The sequence below is a fragment of the Odocoileus virginianus genome, chromosome 2 (assembly GCF_023699985.2).
Source record: "Odocoileus virginianus isolate 20LAN1187 ecotype Illinois chromosome 2, Ovbor_1.2, whole genome shotgun sequence".
Taxonomy (NCBI): Eukaryota; Metazoa; Chordata; class Mammalia; order Artiodactyla; family Cervidae; genus Odocoileus; species Odocoileus virginianus.
In genome coordinates this window covers 70,286,391-70,303,934 of record NC_069675.1, presented here as the reverse complement: position 1 = coordinate 70,303,934, position 17,544 = coordinate 70,286,391, and the positions used below count along the sequence as shown (strand labels likewise).

The 17,544-nt window shown below is 41.6% G+C and overlaps 1 protein-coding gene and 1 long non-coding RNA gene across 13 annotated transcripts in view; one reads left to right on the top strand and one right to left on the bottom strand.

The window, feature by feature from the left end:
• DTNB (dystrobrevin beta) overlaps positions 1 to 17,544 on the bottom strand; it is a 235,813-nt gene that overhangs the window by 60,691 nt on the left and 157,578 nt on the right. For 11 of the 12 annotated variants that reach the window (XM_070450757.1, XM_020913827.2, XM_070450737.1 and 8 more), the window contains one exon: positions 14,305 to 14,382. In XM_070450757.1, coding sequence (XP_070306858.1) covers positions 14,305 to 14,382 — 78 coding nt within the window. Of the gene's footprint in view, positions 1 to 13,406; positions 13,729 to 14,304; positions 14,383 to 17,544 lie in introns of those variants that run through there. The other variant, XM_070450768.1, reaches the window with a different exon arrangement.
• Positions 9,580 to 10,800, top strand: LOC139029856 (uncharacterized). The gene is made up of 2 exons (XR_011482099.1): positions 9,580 to 9,811; positions 9,995 to 10,800. It is a non-coding gene; the product is annotated as an uncharacterized lncRNA (long non-coding RNA).

Genomic DNA, 17,544 nt, shown 5'->3' with positions numbered 1-17,544 from the left:
ACCACTTCCAGATTTTTCAGTGGATAAAGCTAGGAAATTTCTATATTTTAGAGAGAATAAAACTGAGTTCTTTCAGCACTTTCAGATATCACTCTATTTTCTTTTTTTTTTCTATTTTCTAACTTACATTATTTTCATTGAGAACTCACTGGAAAATTTTACCCCTTGTTCCCGTATGTAACATGTCTTTTTTTCTCTAGCTGCTTTTAATATCTTCTATCACTGCAGGTTTTTTTTGCGATTTGATTGTGATTTATGTTGGTATGTTTTCCTCTGTGTTCATTCTGCTTACAGTTTGTTGATCATCTTGTATCTGTGTGTTGGTAGTTTTCATTAAATATGTAAAAATTTATCCAGAAATTTGGAAAAAAAATATTTCCATGAATTTTTCCTCCCCTGTTAGACTGTTTGACATTGTCCCAAAGGTCACTGAGGTTCTGTTTTTCAAATATTTTTCTCTCTGCTTCATTTCAGATAGTTTGTATTGCTTTAAGTTCAGTGAACTTTCATTTTGTAATTTCTGACCTACTGTTAAGTCCATTCACTGAATTTTTCAGTATAATCTCTTTCAACCCTGTAAGCTCTATTTTTTTATTTTAAAGGTTTTAATGGAAGTAGACTATACATGCAAAAAATTACAATCACATTTATACTAGGTTCTTTTTTATTTCTCACATTTTCTCCACATTATGTTGATATTTTCTTTTATAAATATATTTAAAAAATATTTATTATTTGGCTGCACCAGGTCTTAGTCATGGCACTCGGGATCTTTACTCTTCACTGTAGCATATGGGACCTTTAGATCCAGCATGCAGGATCTTTTTTTTTTTCCCCCCTCAGTTGCGGCACGTGGGATCTAGTTCCTTGACCAGGTATGGAACCCTGGCCCCCTGCACTGGGAGCACGGAGTCTTAACCACTGCACCACCACAGAAGTCCTGCTTTTATATTTTTGATACTTATCATGGATGCTTGAAAGTCCATGTCTGCTAGTTGCATCACATGTGTTATTTCTGGCTCGGTTATGTTGACTAATTGTCTCTTGGTTACATGTCACACTTCCCTGCTTCTTCTTACGTCTTTCAATTTTCCACTGAATGGTGCAAACTCTGAGTATTATGTTGCTGAATGTCTGGATTTTGTTGTCCTCCTCTTAAGAATGGCAGTCAATTTCCTTGTGAACAGCTTGATCCTTTTGAGGCTTGTGTTGAAACTTCATTAGTGCAGATCTAGAGTAACTTTATTTAGGGCCAATTTGACCCCGCTCCTATGATGTGGTCCTTCTGGGGTCTTCACTGAGTGACTCAAGCATTCAATCTTGTCTCTTTACTTTGGTTGGTTAGAACTCAAACTATATATGTTGGTTGGAACTCTACAGTGTGAGCTCAGGTAGTTGTTCCACTTTCAAATCCCCAGGAGTTATTCTCTCTCAGATCTTGTGAAATCTCATTACATGCAAATACAGCTTAGTTTTCAGCCAAAGAGTCAAGAGATCTCTCTTCAGATTTATGGAGCTCTTTCTCTGAATATGTACTCCTCTCTGGTGTTTTGCTCAGCAAATTTTGCTCCCCAACTCCAATCTTTACTTTCTTACTCTCAGCAAGACCGCCTTGCTCTACTTATATCCTGCACTGGTGTTTGGCAAATGCGTTCCTGCAGAAAGTCTGGGTGTTCATGGGGCTATCTCACTTGTTTCTCATCTCAGCAATCAGTCCTAGGCTACTTACTGTCTAATTCCTGAAAACAGTTGTTCTTGCATTCAGACCAGTATTCCAGTGGTTTATAGTGACAGAGCTAATCAGTTAGTTCACCATGACCAGAGTGGAAGTTCTCTCTGTAGTAACTTATTTTTATCATATCTTTGTAAAGCATCAGTCCACTTCAAACTAGAATTCAAAACAAAGCTGGGTCTTTATGGCAGACAGATTGAGAAGTAGGTTATATAATCCTGCATACCAGGACAAAAGCTTTAGCTTTTACTCTGAAATTAGACGTTACTGGAAGGTCTTGAGCAGAAGTGAGGTATAACTTGTATTTTAATAGGATCATTTGCTACAGGAAGGATAAAGTGCCAGAGAGCAGGGGGAAGAAGCAGTCAATTAGAAGGTGGCTTGACATTCCAGATGAGAGACAAGAGTGGCTAGGAAATAGTAGCCGTAGAAGTGATAATAAATAACAAGATCTTAGATAGACTTTGACAGTGTTTTTGGATAGATTTAATAACCTGACAGTTTAGATGGGAGAAAAATTAACGATTCTGACCAAGCAACTAAGAAAATGGGACTGCCATTCACAGAGATGGGGAAGAATATGGGAGAAGCAGATTTGGTGGGAGAAGATAAAATTGAGCTTAAAATATGCTAGTTATGAAATATATATTAAATACCCAAGTGAAGGTATTGATTAGGAGGAAGATATGTGAGGGAAAAGGTGAAAGTTCAAGGAAAAAGTCTCGGTCATAAAAAGAAGTTTTGGAGTAACTAGTATGCAGATTTTATCAAAAGTCAAGAGTACGGATGGGATCACCTACAGGGAGTTGAGTACAGACAGAAAAGAGAAGTGGTCCCTCTGGTATGCTAACATTTACAGGTCAAAGAGATATGGAAAAATCAGCAAAGGAGGCCAAGAAGGAATAGGAGAAAAGCCAGAAGAGCATAGTATCTGCAGGCAAGCGTAGAAAAGTGTTTCAAGTACAAGGGAGCAATCATCTACATCAAATGCCACTGACAGGTCAAGCCTGTAAGTCCTGAGAATTCAACACTGGATTTAGCATGTGGAAGTCTCTGGTCTCCTTGACAAAAGTGGTTTTGGCAGAGTAACGGGCACACAAATCTGACCATGATGTGCTCCAAAGGAAATGGCAGAACAGAAATTGGAGACATTTACTATAGAAGCAACAGTCCATTAAACTCCATTTTAGTGTGATACGAAGACTGCTATTCAGAACTAGTGTTGTTTGCCAGATAATTAGGAATCTAAGCCAAAATGAAAAGCATTAACAGTAGCTGCTTATGGCAAATGAGGAATTTAAATGCCCATGAATTTTCTGACAATTTTGTTTGGGGCAGACTCTTGAGAGTCTCTTGGACTGCAAGGAGATCAAAACAGTCAATCCTAAAGGAAATCAACCTTGAATATTTATTGGAAGGACTGATGCTAAAGCTGAAGCTCCAATACTTTGGCCACCTGATATGAAGAGCCAACTCACTGGAAAAGACCCTGATGCTGGGAAAGACGGAAAGCAGAAGGAGAAGAGAACGACAGAGGATGAGATGGTTAGATGGCATCACTGACTCAACAGACATGAATTTGAGCAAACTCCAGGAGATAGTGGAGAACAGAGGAGCCTGGCGTGCTGCAATCAATAGGGTTGCAAAGTCAGACACGACTTAGCAACTGAACAATGGGTGTCATATCATTCTACGTCATATCATTCTACTCACATTACAAAATGTACCTGTTTTTACTTCTTGAATTTAAACTCTTTCTTGATTACGCATACATGCATTAAATGTGCTGCAATGTGTATATGCAACACATATATAATCCCAACTTCCAAACAGATTTTGCTTTGGAACTCTGTTTTTCTAAAACAAAGGCAATACTTTGGAATATTTTGGAATCCTATAACAAATAAAATAATGAAAATAACTGTTCTATTTCTGCTATCAAAAGTTAATTCAATCCAGAAAAGTAGGTGATTTGCAAGCCTGAGTACACAATAGCTTGAATGGCACTTCTGATGGAGATTGGGCATGTGAGTCAATGTTTGGAGCATTGACTAGAGTCAGCACTGTGCCAGGACAGGAGGACATGAGCAAAACTCAGACGTGGATTTTTCTACTTGATTGTTAACATCAAGAGAGCAACAGTCAAGTAGAAAAGAGATGATCACACAAACAAGGAAAACTCCAAGTGTAATGAGTGTTATGATGAGAAGGACACTGTTCTCCTATGAGAGGACCTAATAGTAGAATTTTACCCAATTAGGGAGACCAGCAAAGGCAAGGGTGATTAGAATGAACCAAAGTTAAAAAGAAAAGTGACCATGAGATGAATACATTTCTCCCCAGGTAACCTAAAGAGAGTTCTTTCCCTCATAAGGCATCTCCCAGCTCTAAAACAACGATAATAACGAGCATAGTTGGGGACAGAAGGTCCTGATGGGACTGCAGGGTCAAAGGCAGCATTCCTAAAAATACATTTCCCCAGACCTCTTCCTTTAGAACCCTCAAGCTTTACTGAATCAAACTATCTGGGAACAAGGCCTGGGGATATGCATTTGCAACAAGCTTCCAGGGCTCCAGTTGCACACTGCAGTGTGAGAATGGCTCTCCAAGACAACAGGGGCTTGGAAGCCTAGGTGACAGTCTCATGGCTCCAGCAGAATCTCCAGTGTTAGCAAGAGAGGGCGCCTTTGGCCAAGGTTAAGAACACACCCATGGGCACAGGCAGCAAGGGGAAGGGATCTGATGGCGGGGGTGGAGGGGGGGTGGGAGGAGGTTGGGATGAAGGGTAAGCAGGGGTGGGACAAGGTCAGAGGCACTACAAGCAAGCATGCTAGAGCCACGGCACACCCCTGGTAGTGGAATTATTTACTAAGTAAAAGGCAACAGAGCATAGCAACCAAGAATTCGGGCACAGGAGTCAGGCAGTCTTGGGTTTAATCCAAACTCTGATACTTATTAGCCATGTGAGCTTGGACATTAACCTCTCTATGTCTCAGTTGTCTCATTTGTAAAATCATAATAATACCAAATCTACCTCATGAAATATTTACTTTACAGAGTGTTGGGAGGATTAAATACCATAACATAGTAGTTACTATCAACAAAGTACTGTGAGCTAGCAGATACTTTTGCAGATCTTCTGTTTGTTCTTAGAACAATCTTCCATAAAAGGTATTACCTGTGATCCTCTCAACTTCGTATTCCAGCCCTGACCTCTCCCCAGAGCTCCAGAATCATGTAAATTTGATGCTCGTTCAGCATCTCCCCTTGCCTGCCTAACAGGCATCTCAAGCCCAACATGTTCAAAATACAGCTCAATTCTCCACACTTTCCTGGTTCACCTGCCACTCCCCCCAACTGGCTGGTTTAAATAAACAGCATTCTCATGCACCCAGTCAACAAGCCCCAAAGCTGAGAAGTCTTCTTAATTTCTCTCTTTTCCTCATGTTCCACATCTAATCTCTTAACCAGGTCCTGCTGGCTCTACTTTCAGAACAGATCCCCAGGCCAGCCGCTCTTACCACCCCTACTGCTGCCCTACTCTCTCATCTGGAATTCCTCCCACAACGCCACTTGCTCTATCCCAAGAGCCTCGTGACTGGTCTCTCTTCTTCCACTCTAGTTCTCTACAGTCGAGTCTCCACACTGCAGAGGTTTTTTTTTTAGTAACGAATCAATTTGGGGAGGTAATGAAAATGTTCTCAAATCTATCGTGGTAATGGTTTTGCAACTCTGAATATACGAAAAACCACTAAATGCTATGTGTTAAATGGATGAGTTGTATAATATATGACTCAACAATCATCTGTTTAAAAAATAAATCAACAATTCTGAAACTGCTATGTACACTACGAGCCACTGACCAAATATGTAAACTGATGGTGACTGATGGGAGCCAGGTTTCTCACTGATAGAGTGGAAGTTACAGCTAACAAAGAGGGGCCAGCAGGAGTGAGCCAGGTGGTACTGCATCAGAACCTGATATTCCAGGATAATCCATGTCCTTTATTTCTCAGCCCTCAATGAAACAAGCAGGCAGTGCTGTAAGATGCTACGTGCTTGAAATAACTGAAGAAGAAAACCCCTTTCCTAGCAGAAGTGCTGATCAAGGGGCAAGCAGCAGCAAGATTTGGAGAAAAGGAGTAAGTTTCTGGAGCATGCCTGGTTGATTCTCACCCTCAAGGAGCTTAGGGTCTTGAAAAGCATGAAACAAATGGCTAATAACAATTCTGTGATATGTACAAGACACTACAGATCACAGAAGACAAACACTTCACCTAGCTTTAGGGTACTAGGGAAGGCTTCCTGGAGGTGGTGAAGTTGAGAAAGCAGAATTAGATGACAAAGAGAAGGAAATAACAGGAAAAAGGATGGAAGGCAACAAGGCAGAGCAGCATATGCGGCGACCTGCTTGGTGAACTCTGAGTGATTAAGTAACTCTGAGAGTGGATGCCAAACAGAAACCATGGAATAGGTACGGCTGCAGAGGCTGGCAAGGGTCAGCTCAGAAATGAAGAATGTGCACTGCATCTTGCAGAACTGCACTGCCACTAGCCACCTGTGGCTGTTTAAATTCAAATTAATTTAAATTAAGTAAAATTAAAAATTCACTGTGTTGCATCAGTCATATTTCAAGTGTACAGTACCCACACATGGCTAATGGCTACCAGACGGGTTAGCACAGAACATTTCCATGCTCTTGGACAGCGCTGTAGAAGGGAAGAGCCACTGAAGATTTTTATCCAGGAGCATAACATACTCAGACCTGCAGTTCAGAAAAAATCCCCTTGGTCGCAAAAACGAGACTGGATTGGTTGGGAGCAGACTATAGAGTTTTCCTAATAAGATCCAAGAAAAAGGTAAGCCCTTATACTACAGCACTGATTTGTTTTAAATGTCTGCTTATTAAAAGAAATTGAAATATTTTAAGTTTGATGTGAACAAGGATGAAAAACTATGCCCGTCTAAGCCAGACCAGCACAGGAATTTGAGCACTGCTCTAGGAGATTCCGTCGTGTGTGCAAGCTCGTAGAGCATCTTAACAGCATCTTATTAGAAAGCAGTGTGCTGCACCTAGTCAGCTTCTTAGCAGCAGGGACAGTCAAGAGGTATCCAAGGCAACAGCCTCCAAAGCATATGTAAAAATGTGTGTGTGTGTGAGAGAGCCAGCAAGAGACTGACTGTGTTCTATTGGCCATTGGCCATGTGTTAGATCTCAAGGATTCATGCTATGGTCTGGTTCCCTGACGTGCCCCAGGCTCCTCTAACTCACATAACCTTGCTAACTTCCTCCCCAAATCTCCCTTCTGTGTTTTGACCAAAGGTACCTAACTCAAGCCAGAAAGAAAACCAACCACTCCCTTCCTCAGCACCCCCACATTCAAAATGTACCAAGCCCGACTTCACCCCCAGGATCCCTTAAGCATCTCAATCCAAACGTGAGAACACAACTCACGGTCTCTCCCCCTAGGCCTGTTCCTTCTTCCCCTCTGCTCTGCCGATGGTCCATCACTCTTGCTCACATTCTGGATCTCAAGCCTCAGTCCAATGAGAGGAGGAAACTATTTACATCAAGGTTTGGAAGTATGGAGTTGGAAATACTCAAGCTTTTAATCTGTACTAACCTGAGTTAGAACTGCTGAAGAGTTTACCTTAAATGCTTGAATGGAAATGGAATTTAATCCCAACCCAGAAGCCACTGAAAACTGGCAGGCTGCCCAGGCCATCAGACAGACTCTGGAAACGTGCCAACGCTGAGACTCTGCAGTTCCATAAGATTATGTGTTAATTTTCAATTACTCTGCTTTTCTGTCTTTCAAGGGAAAAAAAAATTGGAGAAAAAATAATTGCTGAGTTGCCTTGGAGAGGTTGTCACGAAGAATTCATACAAGGTAGCTGTTTCAGGGCGATGCCGAAAACCTCATTCGTTTTTGCTTTCCACCAAACTCTATTTTTCTCATTTCACAGAAAGAGAATCAGTGGCCCGAGTCCACACATGCACAGCGTCTGCCTTGACCAATTTCATTTTGTCTCTCTTCTCAGTTTCCCCACATCTCTTTTGTTTTCAGTCTGAAAAGGCAGTGTTCTGTGGCTTCTGTCACTCCACTGCTTTCTGTAGATAACAAGATAAGCTCTTTATCTTGGCACCCAGTCAGTAAGCCATTTTAAAACCAGTATAGGACAGCTCACCTCTTAACTTGGTCATGTTTCTATAGCTCAGAAGTAGTACTTATATTGTGGCACCTCCTGGCCTTTAAAAACTGCTTCTCCTTCCTGTGAAGTATGGATTAAAGTAAAAAGGCTTGGATAAAATCTTGCCTTTACTTAAGGTTCCTCGCAACTGGTGACCTACTCAGGATCTGTGGCTCTTGTATTTTACCTGTTCACCACTCAAAGGTGGTGTTATGTCCCACACAATCATCTCCATAAACTGAACAGAATAGCAAGAATTATTTAACCCTTGAGAAAAATTAAGGGGGTAGGGGAACAAAGGTCTCCTGAAACAAATCCGTGCAAACGGAGGTGTGATGTAACATACTTTCATGTGCACTTTTCTCAGAAACCACCTGAAAAAGAAGTTTATAGTGACGTGTCTCCTCAGCAGCTCTACCTTCTCCAGGGAAGTAGCCTCACCCTTGTTTGTGAATTGACCCCTACCCATTCAACCATGTTATTCTAGGTGGGGCCACTGAACACAAAACACCGGGGTGGGTAACATGACCCAAGATGGATCCAATGTAACTTCCATTGAAAGTTTTCAAACTGGATCCACGTAGTGTAATGAGGTTACGAAATGTGAACACACGGGTCTCCTGGCTTTGTTCCCTGCTGCGTGGAATGACAGTTACATCAGGAAAGCAGCAGCAGATGTGCAGTCGAGAGAAGCGAGGAGGTGATGGGTGGGGGAAACACCTACACCAGTTAGAGTTCCCCTTGTTCTGTCCGCCCAGGGGCCCAGCCACTACCCCCTGCTCTGCCCACGGCCTGGTTACAAAAACAAAAAAATCTTCTTGTTTTCCCTAAGCCAATTCAAACTGAGCTTCTATTACTTGTAGCCAAGAGTTATGACTAAAATAGAAACTAATACAGGGAGTGGGGTGTAACACTGACTGGAACTAGCTAAGTCAAGGAGAAGTGTCAATGGTAGCAAAACACTCTCCATCCAGGGAGGGAATACGTCAATCTTCGGTACATGGCTACAGAGCAAAGCCACTGGTTAAACTGTAATCTCTGGGATCCTAGGACTTGGATCTTGTGCCCCTTCTGGCTGGAGCCCCAGGCACTTTGAGAGGAATAATAGGATGCAGCGGGGCTTTCTTAAAGTCTTTAATATGATGTTCCAAGAGAAAGAGACACGTTGTCTGGAAGCCAGTGGCCTCAGCCCACCAAGGTGAGATGATTAGGACAAGTTGGGTTTTTATGGGGGTTGTATTGTTCCAGAAACCACAGGCATAAATCTCAGCTCTGGCAGGGTAGGGCAGGGGCAGGTGCCCAGTTATGTAGACATTCTGAGGCTGTAAGTGCTTCTTACGCAGATTATGAGCCATCGCTCTGTAATTCCCCCCACAGAGCCTTCCCGTTCCTGGGTGGGCTTTCCTCCGGGTTTCTCAGTTGGCTTAGGTTTTAGTTCTCTCCAGCCTGGAAAAATCAGTTACCACTCAGCCATCTGCTCTGCTGCTTCCAAAGTGTTCTTGCTATTGTTTGCTCACCCATTTTTCTCTGTTGTTGTGGGCTTCTACCAAAAAAACCCAAAAAAACTCTTGACTGTCATTTTCACGGTGTTTCAGGAGGAAACGGGCAGATATGGCTTAATATGTCCTATTTCCTATGACTTTCCTTCCCCCCCCACCGCTTCTCTAAATTACAATTATCCTATTTTCAGGTATCTGCTGTTACAGACTTGTGAGTTATAGTTGTAGCTGTGAGTTGTAAAGATGTGAGAGTTCTTAAAACTTCTCATTCAGTCCATGGTAGACTAGGTTAATGAATCACAAAAGAGCTGATCCCGACAAATGGACATGACCCAGATACCCAGGACCCCATGCTGTCTGCAGGAGGGGGATTAGACCTCTGGGAAAGGTGAGTGCACACTCCTAGTCATGCTGCTGCACTGTGTCAGGAAGGAAGTGTGTGTGTGTGTGTGTGTGTGTGTGTGTGTGTGTGCACGCGCAGGCATGTGCACACCTCTGCACACCTCTCTGTGCTGCGCAGCAAAACAGCACTCTGCCAACAATCTCTGGTATTTTTCTTTTATATTTACAGGATCTCTGCTGCTCTTGACAGTACCTTCTTTAGGAGAAATGCTCCTCCCTCAACTCTCCTGATACAGGTCTGAGAGTTTGGCTTACCGCCCACACACACGAGGCTAGGCGGTAATGCCATCCAGGACAACAAGAATCCTTTCCTGGAGTCTTCTAATCCGAGAGAGGAAAGGCACAGCCTCTTGAGTGACAAGGCTGAGGATGTGAGTTGGAAGCCACTGGCACCTTGAGCAGCGGCTGTTCTATAGGAGGAGGGAATGAAGACCACACTTGAGAGGAGCCAAGAGATGGAGAAGCCAAGGGTGGACATCTCGGTGGCAGTTCAGCTTCTGCTCTTCCTTGTCTTCTCTTTTTTGGGGGCTGTGCTGGTCTTTGTTGCAGCGCATTCCAGGGGCTTCTCCAGCTGCAACGTGAGGGCTACTCTATTTGCTGTGTGCAGGCTTAGATCCCCCATGGCATGTGGGATCTTAGTTCCCCAATCAGAGATCAAATCTGCATCCCCTGCATTGGAAAATGGACTCTCAATCCCCGGACCACCAGGGAAGTCCATACAAGGTTGTACACAAGACTTTTACAATGTTTTCATCTGGCTTAACTGGGTTTGTGCTTTTTAAAGTTAGATTTTAATACTTGAAGTTAAAAGAGTTAAAACTACTGTACCAAATAAATGCACAAAGTCAAAAGTTTCATCCTAGAGGTTTTTGTTTATGTCAAAGTTATATGAAATGCCCACAGAATTGTAAACATTTTTATGTGTATAAATAATTAAAGTCAAAGCTTTAGAATACATTAAAAATATCAGCATCATTTTTCATATTGGTTTGAATGTAAGGTATGACTTAAAATAGTGCAATAGTGCAGACCGTAATAATATAATCACATTCTGAACCTTGGGGAAATAGAGGGGCAGAAGGAAGCCTCAGAGGAAATTAACTAGCAGACGGGCAATTTAAGTCTGTTTTAAAGTTCTGAAAGTTTGTTTGTTTTTAAGTATACTGTTCTGATTCTCTAACAGAAGCACATTTCTAGAAACTACTCAGTCTCAAAGACAAAATTTCTTTTCAACTACAGACATGCCAATGTGAGAATATTAGAAAAATATTACGGAGGGCAAATCCCTAGAGGGGAACCTTTCAGGTACATAATTTACAGTTTCTCACATGATTGTCAGCATCTCAGCCCTTTATAAGGTTTTCTTCTGTAAAAAGTAACCATTACACTTGACCATCTTTTATTGGGTTAATCAAATATTTTTTTCACCACTGGGGCTGTGACTATTTTTATATGCATGGCCTATCAGAAAGGTAGAAATTGGAACTCTTAATTTTTTCTGGGGGCGTTTTTGATACTGTGTGTGTTCTTGTCTGACTCAGTGATTTATGTCTTATGCTGAGTTCTAAAGAAAACCTTATTCTGGAGAGTAGCCTTATGCCCCCCGAGGACTCTTTGCCCTGGCAGAGGAAGGATCTATGACTGGGATGGTGTGTCAGGCTCCTGCCTTTTATCAGACTCTGGAGACACAGGTCTGATGACATTCAAAGGAGAAAACAAACACTGGTGAGTCCTCGAGGAAGTAAACAGGGTACTATCTGAAATTTATACAGTTGAGTAACTGGGGCCAGGAAGAGCCAAATCTATGAGTTATGCAATTAATGTCTGTGTGTTATATCATCATTTCATCCTGAATAGAAATGAAATCTCCTAAAGTTCTAAGGACAATATTGTTGGACAGGCGCATCTTGTTCCCATGTAGGCTTTCTAACAACTGCTCTTCATGGTTAGTCACAGAGCTCTGCCTTTGCTCCGGTCTCTTAGGGCTTTGGCCTCGCTTGGTCTGCTGGTCAGCCCCTGGAGAGTCTGTGACAACCACTGTAGCATCGACGAAGCCTACCCAGAAAGAGATGCTAGCTGAACTGCTGACTTTAAAATATTCACCCAGGTTACACAGTATTATCTGAAACAACTTCCAGAAATCGTAGATATTTTGTGACTGACAATGGCAGCTGGCCGTTGACTACTGAGCTGGAGCTTTATGCAGCAACATCAAGCTTAAGGTTAGCAGTCCTTCTAGAGAGGAGCTGTGATGATTATTACTCCCAAGTCCCTTCTTTCAGGCTGCTCAAGCAATGAAATATCATCCAGAAAAATGTACTCCCCCCAACAGACTCTAGTAGCCACATTCAGCTGTGGGTCCCTAAATGCACAGTGCCCTTGGTCACCATACACTTAGGGCCCTCAAGAAGTCAGATGACAAAACTAGTAAATGAAGAGAACTCAGGTGAAGTGAAATCCTTATAAATGGCATTGCTAAAACATAAAACCTGGACTTCCCTGGTAGCTAAGATGGTAAAGGATCTGCCTGTAATACAGGAGAATTGGGTTTGATCCCTGGGTGGGGAAGATCCCCTGGAGTAGGGAATGGCAACCCACTCCAGTATTCTTGCCTGGAAAATTCCACGGACAGAAGAGCCTGGCAGGGTACAGTTCATGGGGTTGCAAAGAGTCGGATACGACTGAGCCACTAACAAAACATAAAACCACAAGCTGACTTCTTTCAATAATCTACCTTGTCTTCTGAGTTTTGAAACAGAAACATTACTGAGTTGATATTTAGATTCTGGGTCTGGCTCTGAATGTTATGAGTGTTTACCATAAAAAGCTAAGGCCAGCAAGGGTGACTGTAAAATTGAGGCAGGTGGGAGAGCTTCTACTGCCTTGCATTCTTTCATAAGCCTTCTGTTCCTCTTAGAGAGGGCATCCTCTGTAAATTAGCCCCTCCTCCCCACCTGTTTTCTCATTAGTTCACTTCCTAAATAATAAGGACAGTATCTTACATCCTCACATACATACCCCACAATGTAGATACTATTATTGTCCTCATTCTACAGATAAATCAACCAAGATAAGTATCTTGTGCAAGGTCAGGTGAGAGCTAGGATTCAAACACAAAGTCAAAGGGCTCAGAAATCTGTGCACAGTTGAGACTGCTCATGCCACTCAATTTGCCCCAAAGAAGCAGTGCAGCTACTGTCCTGCTGGTAGCATCCCAACAAGGCTGCGGACAAGCACTGTCATCTGGCCAGGGTGCTGAGTGTCCATGTGGGTAACACTGTATTAGCAAGTCACTCTCATTTGTTAAGTCCCTAAATCCTCTACTGCAGGGTGGCAGATTCCTATGGTTTATTCCTTCGTTTCTTTCTAAGGCTATTTCCCAAATTTGCTTGATGATAAGAATCACCCGGAATACTTGCTTAACCTGTGGCTTCCCAGGATCTCAGGGTCCACTGGATCTGAGAAATGTGATCCCAGAAATGTGTATGTTTAGCAAGTGACCCAGCTGATGCTTCTCATCACTGGGAAACACTGCTCAAGGAGTTTTACCCAATGTGAACAAACATAATTGCTCTTAAGTATTAGTATCTTAAGTATTATATATATTAAGTCAAAGTATTATTACATAGATGACATTTCTATAGTTAAATTAATCCAAACCAATCAGTACACTTAGTTTTCTTCAGGTCTGCAGTACAAAGTGCTCTTCTTCAGGAAGGACTTGGGGAGTAGGTGGGAATATCTCAGAGTTTTTTTTTGTATTTTTTTTTTTTTTGAGCGATGACTGCTAGAAAGAATTCTTTATTGGTGTGCCCTTGAGAAATTTTCTGCATTGCTCTGGTGAGGGAACAGCTTAAATCAGATGGGAAGTCAACCATTTCATACAGCTCTTTCAAGTCCTGCCTAAGAGAATTTTGGAGAAGAGTTAACGAAATAAAGAGGAGAAAGGAATATACTGTTCTAGTGCCTTGAAGGACCCTAAGGAAAGTCCTTGTATAATTAAGAGACAAACTCAGGCTTTTCACCTTAGATGCTTATAAATTCTACACAGAATGATGGAAGAGAACATAAGGAATTAGCGCAACTTATGCAGTCCAATCAGAAAGCAGAAATGATCTTTGACTCTCCAAGAATTCTAATGCAAAACTGTTGAAATTCATGCTCATCAAAATATCGTTTAATGTTAAAAAAATAAAGAGATCTCAAACAAGCCTAATCTGCTTTGACACCATGTTCACTGGTTGTCACAAAGGGACAGTATCCACCTCAGGCACCACTCAAAAGCAGACTCCTTCAGTTGCTATATTTATAAGTTAGTAGGGGAAGAAACAGGAGGATAAAGCATAGAAAATAATATAAAAAGACAGTCAGAGAAAGAGAAGGAAAGTCAGTCCTTTCTGCCCAGTGGAACGCTCTGCTTCTCAGGACAGAGGTCAGAACCCAACTCCCAGCGGGGACTAAGGCACAAGCATCACATACCTCTTGGTGGGCGTGGGCGCCCCGGAGGACATGTGGCTCACCATGGTGTCATTCATGTTTGTCGGAGGGCGAGGAGGACTGGAAGAAAAGACATCGACATTATATTAATAATTACCAGTGAAACGAGGGGAAACAAATGGAAAAGTGATAAGGGCAAAGGACCAACTACTAACATTGCTCCTGATAGGCACAGAGGGATCCATGAGGAATGGGGCTAGAAATCAGTACTTTCAGCTTAAGTGCTCAGCAAGGTCAAAGCCAAAGGACCCTAGAGCCATTACCCGATAGGAACAGCAAATTGTACCCACGTGGCTGAAAGTTAAAGTGTTAGTTGCTGAGTCGTGTCTGACTCTTTGAGACCCCAAGGACCGTAGCCCACCAGGTTTCTCTGTGCATGGGATTTCCCAGGCAAGAATACTAGAGTGGGTAGCCATTCCCTCTCCAGGGGATCTTCCTGACCCAGGGGTCAAATGGGTCTTCTACATCTGAGCCATCAGGGATGTAACTCTGGCGGCTCTTTATAGGTTTAGCACACAAGCGTCTGAATTCTGCATTCCAGGTGTTTTACAGAAACACTAGGTATATGGCATCAGCAGCAACATGCCTGCTTTTCCTGAGACTTGGTTAGAGTTCACTGTCTTCCCTCAGATTTAGTTTGCATACAATTTACAAACAATTAAATTGTTAAACACTAAGTTCTTTTATCAATCCTTTACTAGAGTGTTAAAGAGGCCATATCTGTAATTCAAATTTAAATTTGAAGATAAGCATTTTTGATAACTTGTTTTTATTGGTCAGTTTTCTGGACTCAAGGTTTCTTTCTTCCTCCTGTGAGTCTTGAATGAATGATTCCAAGCTTACCAAAAGGAATCTGTGATTCTGCCTTTCAGCCATTCTTCAGCCCCTCTCCTTACCCACAAAGTTCACTTACAAAGGGCTTCTGTCTTACACTTGGAACCACATGACTATTGCTAAATATTCGTCCTGGGAAATCACTCACTTCCTCTCCTAAACTGAAAGAAGTATTTTTCAGAGAAATTTGTCCATCAACAGCAGAAATGTGAGGCAGAGAAGTCCTTCTCTCATATTTAGGTGTTTGAGAATGACCTCCTGGCTCCTTCTTATCTCTTAATAGCTGAGTCAATTATGAAATTATTTTTTAGAGGTTATACTTAGCAAGTCCTAGTGAATACATATATGCGTGCATGCATGTTAAGTCACGTCAGTCATGTCTGACTCTGCGATCTTACGGACTGTAGCCCATCAGGCTCCTCTGTCTATGGAATTCTCCGGGCAAGAGTACTGGCGTGGGTTGCCATTTCCTTCTCCAGGGGATCTTCCCAACTTAGGGATTGAACCTGTATCTCTTACATCACATTGGCAGGCAGGTTCTTTATCACTAGCACCACCTAGGAAACCCCTTATATTTTGGCCACACCATGTTGTATGTGGGATCTCAGTTCCTCGACGAAGTATGGAACCTGCGTCCCCTGCATTGGAAGTGTGGAGTCGTAACCAATGGACTGCCAGGAAAGTCCCTATCTTAGTGAATATTAAAGACCAGAGCCTTTATTATTTTTGTAGGTTTCATAGTACATTCAAACACAGGCTCAAGGGAAAAGTTTCAGGTAGGTCCAAAGTACTGAGAGATGGGTGTGTCTACCTCTACACTTCTTCATTTCCGGATAGGGAAATATTTTTAATGATTTCTCATTTAGTGGAAAGGATCAAAGATGGAAAGTAATTTGTAGGGAACAGATTTAGGTCTCTTGATTTTTAAGCCACAACACTATGCTTATTGTCACACATTTCTTCCTTTGCATGACAAAGTAAGACGTTCAGAACTGAAATATGCCTTTTGAGGCTGGAGTTCAATTTCACATTATTTATCTCACCACCTACTTTCCAGGCAGACATCCAGTTTTGCCCGCAAATTTCAAGCCTATTAATGGTAGTGCTGTGTTGAGTTATAATCCATTGTTTTAGGCTGGTTATTAATGGAAGTGAACATGAAAATTAGCTTCATTTTTCCCTAAACTTATATTCTTGCCTCTAATTCTTTTAAATCCATTGTCCAAAGGGGATAAGGAGACAGTTCCTGTTAAAGAAACAATCCAGCATGATAGCTTTTCATTCTTGAAGGCATCAGAAACATTTCAGTCCTGCAAACACAAATGTGCTTTGCCTCTTTAATATACTATTATTGGCAACCCATTTCCAATATAGATAAGGACATGTTCATGTTGCTTTCAGAACTTATGCAGTTACCCAGTATATTTCAATATTGAAGATACTACTGCATTCAATTTCCTTTCTTACATTCTTTGAGGAAAAATGACAATAGGAAAAAAAAAAACAAGTTTGTTTTAATTCCCCAAACATGGATCCACATGATAAAATTCATGATTTGTAGCATTCTATTTGGTCTGATACCACAAAAGGTTTTAATAATTATCTTTATCTCTTGGTAGATATCATGATCAATTATTATCTTACAGCACACATAGCAAAGCTTTTCTGATATTCAAAACCAGACAGTAAGGATTAGATTGTAAACTGTAAATTAACCAGACCTGCCCACAAATTTTATACCCTTTCTGAACTCCTAACATGTTTTGCTAGGGAAATAGATACGTGTTTATAACCCAAGATCAAAGAGGCATCTGAAAACTTAAAGGGGGTCTTGACTGTAGAATCTACCACTAGACCCACTGAGAAAGCCAACAGCTTAGATGTGGTCTCAGGAGATGTAATACATCAAAAATTACTCCCAGTTTCAAAGAAAAAAATTGTCATAGTTCTTGCAAGACAAAACTGAAAAGAACGCTTCTTTTAGGTGTGAGGTAGATATTAATGGTGCCAGTTATAGAAACTTACTTACGAAGTAGGAGAACTGACAGAACTCACCAGATCAGTTGTGTTGATCTTTACCGTTCAAAACTTACTGAATACCTTGAAGCAAAGACTATCAGATGTTCTATATCCTTCTTTGGTGAAGATATCGGCAAGGATTTTTAGATACTAATGAATTCTGTGATACCCAAGTGACCATCAACTATCACTCAGTACTGTGATTTGAGGGGTTTCATCTTTGTTAACAAGACAGGCCAATTTTTTGGATGAGGAGATAGAAATAGATGAATGATCTAGATAGAAGGTAATCTGATAGTCAGAGAGGTGGATATGAAAAGAAGACTCAGAATTTAATTCTTTTTTCTTAATATACATTTTTTTAGAATT